The 12349-nt window shown below is 34.4% G+C and overlaps 1 protein-coding gene across 4 annotated transcripts in view; it reads left to right on the forward strand.

The window, feature by feature from the left end:
- Positions 1-12349, forward strand: part of DOCK4 (dedicator of cytokinesis 4) — a 220588-nt gene that overhangs the window by 84209 nt on the left and 124030 nt on the right. For all 4 annotated transcript variants that reach the window (XM_021545259.4, XM_021545261.4, XM_021545262.4 and 1 more), the window contains exons 5-8: positions 190-286; positions 1966-2114; positions 3460-3544; positions 5209-5360. In XM_021545259.4, coding sequence (XP_021400934.1) covers positions 190-286; positions 1966-2114; positions 3460-3544; positions 5209-5360 — 483 coding nt within the window. The remainder of the gene's footprint in view (positions 1-189; positions 287-1965; positions 2115-3459; positions 3545-5208; positions 5361-12349) is intronic.

Genomic DNA, 12349 nt, shown 5'->3' on the forward strand with positions numbered 1-12349 from the left:
TAAACTATTTTCACCCAAAGTTTTTCCACGGGGATTCAATAAATCTACAAATAAAAAGTGTCATGGTCTGAAGGAACACTCATGTAGGTTGACAGCCATCACTGTTGGCAGTAGGAAGTCTACATATTAGTAACTGCAATGAGATTAGTCATGCTTGTGTAATATCATGTGTTCTTCTGCATGTTACAGACAATTTGAAATGGTTATTCCAACAGAAGATTCTGTTATTACAGAAATGACATCAACTCTAAGAGACTGGGGAACAATGTGGAAACAACTCTATGTGGTAAGTACCCTAAAAATATTGCTTTGATTTAATGTCATCTCAAAAGGTGCACTGTTGTTTAGATGCTCTGGTTTGGTTGAAGTATATATTTCATAAAAAAACTCGAAGCATTCAGTTTGTTTTTTAATTGTTTTACTAATACCTTTAAATCTTATTTTGAGCTTCATAGTGTTATTAACATGTCTCTTGTATTCACATGAATAATAATAATATACTTCTATAGAACTTACCAGAACCAGGACCAAAGATGCACCTGAATTACTGTTTGTTCAATTTGGTTTTTTGACTGCAGAAATGAAAGCTCTATATATTAGTGTCTGATGGAAAATTGTGAAAACATACTATCAGTATAGTTATATAATGTTCCTACAAAGTCCTTTTTGTCTCTTGTTTCTAATTCAAGGGCTCTTTCTATTACTTTTTTCCCTTGGTTTTCTTTTACTTATAATGTTCATATTTCCCTCTTGTTACAGCAGTTATTTCTCTTTTTGGCAACATTTTTCTTGACTGTTGTTGTTATTGCATGTTCAAAATTACCCTGGTTTTCTTCTTTTCCAGACAGAAAGCCAAGACAAACAATAAATTAATGCCCTTTTAGTAAACTTATTATGTGAATGACTGTGAAGTAAAAAGAACAGATTTATCAAATTGCAATTTTTCAGAGTGCTTGGAATATAACAGTTACTGATGGAGAGTAATAGTACTTCTAAATGAATTTTAGGTTTTATTTATGCAGCAGAACTAGCTGAACTTTATTTTTATGCCTTTTATACATAGGAAGAAGGAAAAGGGAAGTGGACTTAGGGTTTTTGGCAAGAATTAACAAAACAAATTTTAACAGGAGTGTTTTTTCAACTTTGTATGATGAATCATGTAGATGAAGGTTGTAGTAATTTTCTTAAGCTAAAGGTTCTCAAAAAAAGGTGTAAAACTATTTATATTTAGCGAAGGAAGAGTTAATAGATTTTTCCAGAAGAGAGGTTAATTTATGGGAAGTTGTTATGCCCATAACTGGTATATAATTAGAGTAGGAGGATGTGGTTTCAAAGCAGTTGTATTCACATATTTTCTCCTACTTCACAGTTAGATAAAGAAGAGCTGTCTGGACAAGATTCTGTCTATATGATACTATTTATTTATGATTAGGTGCTAGTGTGTAAAATTATATCAATGCAAGGGAAAGTTAAAACAAATTAATGCTGTTGTTCAGAGTTTGACTGCTCAGAGCTATTGCTTTTTCTATCCCTTATGTGTATGAGTTCAAGTAGTCTTGAAATATGGATGATATATTCAGTTTGGATGAGATAGCAGCACAGAATGAACATACTCTTGGAGTAAAACAATGCTGCATCATGCAACACATGAACACTTATTGTTGAACTTTTGTCATACCTGTCATTAGAGGAGGTTAATGTGAGAGACAAGGAGTTGGACTGGAATACTGAGATGGGTGTGGAGCATAGACAAGGTCTGTAGCAAGGTCTGAAATTATTTTATATGCACACACTCACATGCAGATGAAATGGTCACAAGTGTGATGGGGAATAAAAGATTAAGTAAGGGGGAAAAGGGGTCTTCCTAACTTCCTCATCATGTATGTATTTATTAGCATTATCAGTTTATAAGCTGATATCCTGATTATCAGATAATGTAGAGGGAATCATATTTTTATCTCACAGAGGAATGAGGGGGATCTCTTTCACCGGCTGTGGCACATAATGAATGAGATCCTGGACCTGCGAAGGCAGGTCCTTGTTGGCCATCTCACCCACGATCGAATGAAGGACGTCAAGCGACACATCACTGCTCGTCTGGACTGGGGCAATGAGTGAGTGAATATAAATAAGTCAAATGTAGTAAAACTGTAAAGCTGCTTCTTTAGACTGATTGTAAAATGGTGAAATAAAGAACAAATTTCTAACAAGTGTTGCCTGTTTTTTAAATGGATTTTCTCCTTCATTGTTTCTATGTCCACTATATTTTAACAATGAAAAGTGGCTTATTGTTTTATTCTGCTTTTTATATCAGTATAAGTTACGTAGTAGTATCTTTAAGGTAGTAATTGCATTGGAATATCTGCAGCAGCATTTTACATCTTTTTAATACACCTGATGCCTGGATGATGCATTTAGCAGAGCTTTGTGTTCTAACTGAAACTCTGTTGGTTGACACTGCTTCTTTTTTAACTTGGTCACACGATTTAGTTTCTACTTGTGCATCTCTAACATACATCCAGCTACTGTGCTCTGCATCTTTCTTTAATCTGAATAACTGAAATGAGCTAATGCAAATTGTATTGCCTTACCTATTTTTAAGCAAGAAAATCGTTAAAACATCCTCTGGTCTTTAGGTGCTGTTTCCAAAGTCTCTTTAGCATATATTTATACAGCTAAATGCTAACTAAAGGATGCAATATTCAGTAGTAGAATTAACTGAATTTCCAGGGTTTCTACAGCTTTCTGAAATCATAAATACCTAACAGAGTGAAAGGGCTATAACTAAATGTGTGTGATTACTTGTCTGCTTTTGCAGTAGCTGAAACGAATTAAATATGAAGGTTTTTGACATGGAGAGTTCCAACTCTTTAACACATTTTTGAAAAACTTTATAATATTTTGAATTTTCCTAAATTCAGCATGACTGCCTTTGTGTCCTTATGCATTCTTAAATATTATTGCTTGCTGCTGTGCTGGAAATAAATAGTAATTCTGTTGATTCAAGCTCATCTCCTTTTTTTGTTCATGTGATACAGGCAATTATCTTTGGTACCATCCACTCCAAACTGAATATAAGCTGATGTTTTAGCATTTGATGGATTTTCTTTTTATCTTCCTTTCTGTGGTTGTTATTCAAATTGACAGTACTAGTGCATTCACACTGAAATGTTCAGTATAGTATGAAGGACAATGTCCATTGTACATTGCCCACTATGTGAAACATATTTAAAAATTGTGGGAAAACATTCTATTAATGTTGCAAAGTGGAGAAAGGGAATGAGTCAAATGTGAATGGTGGTTACAGCCAAAATACACTAAAATAAATCAAAATCAACTAATTGTAGAGTACCAATTAACATGTGCATTGTTTATTGGAATAAACAAGAAACACATGCAGAGCTAATTTTTTTCTTTTGAAAATAGAAGCTACTTACTGTTATTTCATTTCTCATACAGACAACTGGGACTTGACTTAGTTCCAAGAAAAGAATATGCAATGGTAGATCCTGAAGAGATCAGCATTACAGAGCTCTACAGGCTGGTATGTGAATGTAATATTTGGTACATTTGCTATCAAATTATGTACTGATAGTTTGATGGCCACTCTTCTACTTAACCAAAAGTACCATTTTTGATCCAATAAATTGGCATTTCATGATGTGATGAGTTTTACTGTAAGGAAAGAATTTTTTTAATAGCTATATCTTCTCTATATCTGTATGAAATTCTTTGATTTGATATCAAATTTGTCTGTGCACACATGTTTAGGTTAAATGTTATTTGTTAAAAGTTTTGGTTTCTGATATACCTTTTAAATTATGTTAATATGTTAATATGAATTTAATAATCAGTAAAAGCTTATGGGACTCTATCATTAGAGCTTTACCTGACTTATGAGCCTTTCCAGATAAGCTCTGTGGAAATATAATAATGGTATAATATTGTCACAATTAATCATACTGGGCTCTTGGTATTTTCTAATATATTAATGTAAATAGCAGTTAAATTGCACAAGAAAGCTTTCTTTTAGGTGTAAAAGCCCATCTTGATTTACTAAAACTAGCACTGGTATTTCTTCTGATTAACTCTCCAGCAAGGTCTAGGAAAACTTGCCAATTCATTTATATAGGCTTTGGCACATATTTAAGTATTGCAGCTGTTACAGATACACAGTTCTGAGTCTTATGTGCTTAAGACTAAGCTTGTATTTAAGCTGAATTTTATCTGTTATAACTTTTGTATTTAAGTACAAACCCCACAAAAAAAATCATTGCTACAATTTTTTTTTTTGTATCTGAAATAATTATGTATTTTTGTAATAATTTTAGGTTGTATTTTATTTGTATTGTTGACCTGTGGTGTCAATCCTAATAGTAAATTCTTTGTGCTAGAATCAGTATACCTTTGAGTAATTTCAAAGTGATATGTAATATTCTGGAATCCTAGGCGGATGGAAGCACTAGGTGAAATATGGTGAGGAGCCATTAATCATAAAAGAAACATACAGAGGAAAAATAAGCCAGAAAACTAGTAATGGCACTCATGGAGTGTACTTTGAAAAATAAAAAGGGGGGAAAAAAGATAACCTCAGTGTGAAGACTATTAGAAAGATTGATATTTTAATTTTTACAATGTAAGAAAGGCATAGTACAACTTAATATTGTCTCTCTTAATGGATGACTGAAATACAGAAGGTATAAACTGTGACATCAAATCAAGACAATTTATTAGCTTGTATGAAGCAGTTTGCCAGAGATCATAAAATGCGGGTAGGATTGCTTTTCCCCGGTTTAAAATACTGGTATTTAGTCTTCTGCAAAAGCACTTTTTAATGTGTTTGAATACAGCAATATCAGATCATTAACTGTTTAAACCAACTAAGAAATACTATGTTGTTATATCACAAAGCTTTAAAGTGGCTCCACACTTTCAGAGTAAAAAAAGAAATAAACTCTTAGAGATTACTGTTTTTCACCTAAAGATAACTATGACAAAGTGTAACACTGGGAAAGTAAATTCCCTGTGTTTTCCTTCTCAGATGCAAAAGGGAAAAAAAAGATAGGAAAAAATACAAGTTAGTATTAAATAAAAAAATAAATCTCATTTGGAATAAGAAAGTAGTTCTACATTACATATTTTACCTGTTTTTGTTTTGAGAATTTTATAATTGACTCATACTGGTCACTGTTTTTGTGGTATTTGTAGATGGAACATCGCCATCGAAAAAAAGACACACCGGTACCAGCTAGCAGCCACCACCTTTTTGTTCAGATGAAGAGTTTAATGTGCTCCAATCTGGGAGAGGAACTGGAAGTAATCTTTTCACTCTTTGATAGTAAAGAAAATCGACCCATCAGGTACCATATGATTTATAGTTAAATATTGATTTTACATAAGTTTTACAATAAATACTGTAACTTTTGATCCAGGTAACAAATTCCACATTTAGAATCAAGGGCACGGTGTTTTTGTTTCATGAGAATATTTTGCTTCCTTCTGAAATTCAGTTATGTTTAATGGTTTGTAGTGCCATTTAAGGTTTACAAAAATATATACATCTCTCTTGTTTACTTATTTCACCTTCCAGTTGTTTTTTTTAGTATAGGAATATATATACATGTGTGCGTACAGAATGGTAATTTTTCAGTATCCCTATTTTCATCTCTGCTAATCAGTGCACATTCGAAACTTTGAACTTCTGCTTTTTCTGTAACATTTATAAGAGGAATTCTCCTCTGTACATGAAAGTGGAGTGCTGCCCTTAGTGACTTAAGCATATTTGTTATAAAAGGAGCCTTTACTTCTATGAGTTCTTCAGTGAAACTGTCAAAATCAAACTGTCCTAGAGTTTAAGTTCTGTGAGAGACCTGATAACCTTTGATTTTTAAAATATTCAGTAGGTACTTCTATTTTCAGAATTCTGGCTAATAGAGAAAACATGGGAGTGATTAGTAGTGAAACCACTATGTGTTTAATAAATATGAGCACAGGAGGAGAGTACAGTTAGTGCAAGAGACCAGCAAGTTCCGTTTGAGGAGTATGCCAGGAAATCTGAACCATTAAATGGCTCTGCAATGGTGATGGTTGTGGTTGACCCTGGCCTCCAGCCATCCACAGCCACCCTGTTACTCCCCTCCTCATCTGGACAGGGGACAGAAAATAGAACAAAAGGTTCAGGGGTCAAGATAAGGACAGGGAGGGATCACTCACCAATTGCTGTCACAGATAAAACAGACTTGACATGGGGAGAATGAATTTATTACCAATCATATCAGAGTAGGATAATGAGAAATAAACCCAAAACTTCGAACATCTTCCTTCCCAGTTCTCCCTTATTCCTGTGCTCAACTTCATTCCTGATTTTCTCTCCTTCATCCACGCTGGCAGTACAGGGGACTGGAAATCAAGCCTGTGTTCAGCTAGTCACACATTGTCTCTGCCACTCCCTCCTCCTCCAGGGGAGTACTCACACAATTCCTCTGCTCCAGCCTGGGGACCCTCCCACAGAAGGAAACATCTGTGAACTTCTCCAGCCTGAATTCTTTCCCCAGTTTTTCTGTTAAATATGGCAATAGGAGTTTGGGGATCTATGTGGAAGTTGGGCAGAATTTGACAAAATTATGTCTGTGCTTTGCTGTGCTGGCAAAATAAGTACTGGTTGTACTTTGAAGGAAGAGTATATTGAGTACATTAATTTTTATGGTTAGTGAGATCATATATACACAGCTAGTGTTACAGTGTTAGCTGTTAAATACTGACATTTCATTCTAGCCTGCACTTCAGACAGTTGTCACGAAAATTCAGTTTCCTGTTGTTTCTGAGAATTAAATGTGCATCGGGACATGTTGTTTGTGTTCACTCCAATGAATGCCACAGCAGGTGATAGATTTACGAGAGGGCTGCAGACTGACAGAAAACAATTTGGGGTGATATGGATTGCTGAAAACAAGGTTAAGGCAGCGGTGGTAGTGTGAGAGCAAATGGATTGGATTTCATCTTTCATGAAAGCACAAATTCTAGAGCTGTTTCTCACGTGCTTGCTGTGATCTGACCTTTAGCTATTGATTCCTGACTCCAGTGTCTGTTTTCAGCTACTGTGAACTTCCTCATCCCATTACTGGCAAACCTTGAAGAAACGTTGTTACAAATCCAAATTGCCTTCTAGGGTGTGGGGGAATGACAGGATAAACTTTGTGAAGGTAGTTTACACCATCTGCAATTCAAACAAATATACCATGCTGTAACAAAAAAAACACCCAACAAACAACAACAACAAAAAAAACCTCCTGGGAAACAAACAGAAACTTCTCAACATACTGGAAAAGTTAAATCTAAGAGAGCTTTCGCAAGCACAGATTAAATGCAAGGTATATCTGGGCACAGAATGACCTCTGGAATGCAGAAGTGTACAAGATGGATCTTTATATGGTCTGTCTGGACTAGACATGGAAGTGACTTTACCAGTTTATTACAGACTTAAACCAAAGCTGGTATGGTCATTGTGCACTATGGTATGGTACAATGTATAATTTTTATTCAATACAAATGGGTGTGATATTTCAGAGATCTTTAGGCCCTTGCTAATGCCTACTTGACATGAACAATCTCCGTTAGAAGAATGATATGTGAGAGGAGACGGTGTCCTCAGCCCCAACAGTTCACACCCTGCAATGATGCCAAAGCCTATGGGCAGTGGAATTGAGGAGCTTGGATACTCACTCTTCTGCTCATTTCTAGCAAAAGTGCTGGCCAAAAGCTGTGTGTGGCAGCACCTTGGGATCCATCACAACCTAGAAGTGTCATTTGTCCATTGCTTTCCCAAGTCATCGTTTTCAGTCCTGTAGAATCATGTAATGAAAAGAACAGATGAAACTTGTTACTGGCACAGGTAAAGATAGAAGTACATGAATATAAATTACTCAAAATGTATTTCTCCAAACCATATGTTATTAGAATTTTTGGGCTTTATTTCTTTGGACTTTGCTGCTTTATATGTTAAATCTTGCAAGCACTGTGTGCATACCAAGGTGGGTAATCCTGTTTATTTTAATGAGACTGTTTGAATGCATAATAGAGTGTTCATTGTCTACCTCATATTAATTGACATAAAGCAAGTCAGATTTGTAGCCACTTAAAGAGTTCACCTGGAGTAAAAGATTCAAATTTAATAATAGAATTTCTTAAAACTAACTTAGCTTCTTTTCAGATGGACCTGCAATTGTAAGATCTCTCTATATCAATATATCTCTCTCTAATAAATCTATTTTATTTTTTCTAAGCTCAAGTATATGCAATTAAAATAGCAACTTTAAAAGATTTTTGGAGGATTAGAAGCAACATTGTCAGTTTACTTCTTGAATCGATTGGTTATCTTTTTCCACAGCTTTTTTTGTTGGTTTAATGTTATTATTATTATACATTCAACTGTTTGAACAGCAATATTTATTCAAGTATCACAGTAACAGAATAGCAAATGCATATACTGAGGAGAGGAGAGTCTCTCCAAAAAGGAATAGTATTTCCTGTCTAGTGCAAGAAAACGCCCTGTGGAGAAGTCCATGCTTCGGAAAGTGAGATGCAATAAAGGTACTTCATAACACAGGGAATGTATGGTTTGATAGCTGAGCTTTGTATTATAGCTCAAGAATAGGATTTTCCTTAGCCCATTTTAAACTATAATTTTCTTGTACAATATTAAGAAATTATCACACTTCAAAAATATCCATGGAGCAATGAAAAATACTGAAACATTTTCTTGATGTACAGTTATAGATTCTCTCTGAAAAAAAAACATCCTGTAGCAACTGAGTCAAACCAAGGCATGAGGAGAAAGCACAGTGTGCTAACAGTTCTTGCATTGGCTTAGTCGGACCAGAATTGAGTGTCTAATGAGGAAATATAGTATGATTACATGCTAAGAACAGATTAAAAGAATACAGATATATAAAGTAGAAAAAAATTAGATATCAAATTGAAAGCTATGCGACTGAATGTCAGCACAAAACTTCTCTCTAATTCTTGTGACCCATATGTTTTGCCACAGGAACTACATTTAGTAAGTATTCTTGGCAGAAGTGGATTCTAAATGATGCAATGTGGGTATTGTTTGTCTTTGTAAAGACAAGCAGATGAGGAAAAGGAGAACAGTAGTAATTTTAATTCCTTTTACAGTTTATAAAATATTTTAATGCAGATTGCTGTGGCTTAAGAGACAGTTCAGATACTTTGGCAGATGGGAAGTGTAAGTTTGAATATTCAAAGGCAAAGTGAGAAATTGGACTTGGGTCTTTTCTCTCTTAAAGAAAAAACCACACCTACTAATAGAAATCTATTCTTCACCTACACTGCACTCTTGTTCCTCTTTATTTGAAAAATAAATTTTGGAAAATCCCCTAAGTGCTTTATATTTAAATTCAGGATTTGCTCCTGGTTATAATCTTTTGTTTCTCTGAGTAGCTGTGCCTCATTAGACATGAATTAGTCCTGAAATAAAGTACAAGTATGTCTTTAGGTCGTTGGCAGGGGGAGGACCAGACCACCAGCATCACCTCTGGAATCTGTGTAGATGGATGTATCTTTCTGCAGTCACAAGTAAGATGTCAAGATTAAGACACAGACCAATGCCTTTCTTTTTGTTTGATTTCAGAAGGTATCATGATGAATCAATGGACTTTAGGATTGGAATTCAGTTCCAGAGACATCTAAACTTAAGGTCTTTGTGTGAATTGCACCTCCAGTAACTAGTTGCTAGTTATAGTCAGCAAAACCTAGAAAGCAATTCAGCCAGTGAAATGTCTTCATCTTCTGTAGGACATTTTGGATAGCTCCTTAGGATCTATAGACGGTATTGATTAAGGAGCTGCTCAGTCTGCCTTGAAGTAATTTTTATCTGAATCTATCATATTTCTTTTTTGGCTTCTGTTTCACTACTTTAGATCTCAGTAAAGTTTAAGGCTTTAAGTTCAAAAAAAGTTGATATTGAAATCATACAGGATATAGATTCTCAATATTAGTTATCTGAGTTTTTGATATCAGCCCTTAAGAGCGCAGTCTGTAGGAAAAAGCACTGAATTTTCTCTTAAGTATTTGCAAAGGATTTAGGGTAGATCCAGATCAAAAATAGCTGATAAATATATATATATATATATGTACAAATTTACTGCTTTTCACTAGGTGTTGTATTTTTTTTAGTTTAAACAGAACAGATATGTTGTGGTAGGCAATGTGTATGGTTAAGGAATATTCTCCTAATTAAACATAAACGTTGGTGCTCTCATTGTGGGACCTACCAGTGCATTTTTAGGATAGCACATTTTAAAATAAGTAAAGTGGAAACTAAAATGGAAACTAAAGCCATAAAATCATTTAACAGTTATTCTGGTTTTGATAATGTATCTTAGTATTCCTTTAGTGTTTTGAATAGCTCAATGTTAGATGATCTTTAAGATGTGCTGTAACCCAGACCATTCTATGATTCTATTAATAAAAGAAAAATTAAGTATATTTATAGCTAGACTACTTTCAATTAAATATTTTTTCATTTTTAACAGCATATATAAATGCCCATAAATTTTCCAACATCTACTGAGAATTAGATAATAGGTTTTTCATGAGATATGAAAAACTCATTTTGAAAGCAGAATAAAATCTGGTATCAAGTAGTGACAGAAGAAATCAGTGATGCTTCAAGGTTTTTTATTTTCAGACTTTCTATCTAAAGATTTTTCTGGATTGGTTAGGGCTGTTATGCCTCACTTACACCTAATGTACTGAGATCAGCACCCATTTGGGCAATAGGAAAGGTGTTCTATCAATTTTCCTAATCTAGAGGTAAATACTCTTTTGGGATAATTTTCCATTTGTCTGGGACAGGATGAGATTATACTTTTCTCCAGACTTCTCTTTTGTTGCTGAAAATTGCTATTAAAAATAACTGTTTCTTAATATGTTGGTATCCAAAATAATGGCAGTCCTCTTGTATTAAGTTAGGGGTAATAATAAAATACAGATTTATCTATGACTTGATGTTGCTGTTCATAAACAGTCATAATAAATATTATTTTCCAGACTGTTTCTGTATTAAAATAACTGTCTAATGTGTGCCTTTCCACTCTGAAAAGCTTTTTTTGAACATGAATATTCTACTTCTATGGAAGCATAAAACCCGTCACTATTTAAGTCAAGTAGTTAAATCTGCTTCAAGACATGCTTATGCTTATTAAGACTACAGTTGTAAGTCATTCATTTTCTACTTAATTGGTGCATGCTAATTTCACTTGATCTTTATGCATATGTATATATCCATATTTTCTGGCTAAACTAGCTGCTAGGATTAGTTTTTGCTATCACTTAAATTAACAATAAACAGCTGAAGTCAGTCACGATGGTTCCTAGAGTTTTCCTTGGTGTGTTTTTCTATCATGTTCCATTTGTCTCCCCTTCCTTCTTTGCAGTTTCCTTTCCTAGAATGATAATAGCCCCTGAGTGGGGTAGAGCAAGTTGTGAGTGGCTCTGCTTTAGCATGATACAACCATATGGCTTGTCCCAGTAAAATTCTTTGATTTATGTGCTGTTGTGTCTTCTAACCGTATGTTTCTCTTCCTCTTTTATTTCTGCTAAGGCTAGAAGCCCAGTTTTTGTGTTCTTTCGTTCTTTAAGAAAGTATAATACCATAATGATGACACTTAAATTTTAGAACTAATTCACTCTTATAGAATCCTAAAGGAAGCATTTTAACATATGCAGAGAGGTGCTGTTACTGTAGTTGGAAAATGAAAGAGGTCCATAGTCACATCTCATGAGATTTGTTTTTCTTTTGGTTCAGTCCTATTTTTCTGGCCACTGCTCAGCTTTTACTGTCTACTTGGAGTTGTTCTTAAAGTATATGAGCTCAAACATACTCTATCTGGATCTGTACTGGTACTGCATGTTGTTAAAGAAATGCTTTTATAAAATCTGTTCTGGAATATGGCATGTTGCACAAATGTTTGAGAAAAGCAAAATCAGAAGGACTTAGAAATTTGGTAAAGAGCCTTGAAAATTTGCTTTTATATAATCTAATTTTGTTGCCAGCAAATCAGTTTGAAAGTCTAAGACTGCTGTTTACTTATGCAAGTAGTGCCTTCCAGTAGGAATGGATTTGTAGAGCAGCAATTCATGCTAGACCCTATGTTAATGTGTAAATGTTTTAAGGATTTTACTCTGGACAAAATTCGTGGTTGTGTGGAGTGATTGGCAGCAGCATATGTTCTAGTTTGGGCTCATAGCTAAACTGCTCTGGCTTGTGAATCAAATTGTGGAGATGATCGAAGATTGTCTTCAAAAGCACTTTATTCAACTTGATCAT

This window comes from Lonchura striata, chromosome 1A (assembly GCF_050655825.1).
Source record: "Lonchura striata isolate lonStrDom1 chromosome 1A, ASM5065582v1, whole genome shotgun sequence".
In the NCBI taxonomy this organism is placed as follows: domain Eukaryota; kingdom Metazoa; phylum Chordata; class Aves; order Passeriformes; family Estrildidae; genus Lonchura; species Lonchura striata.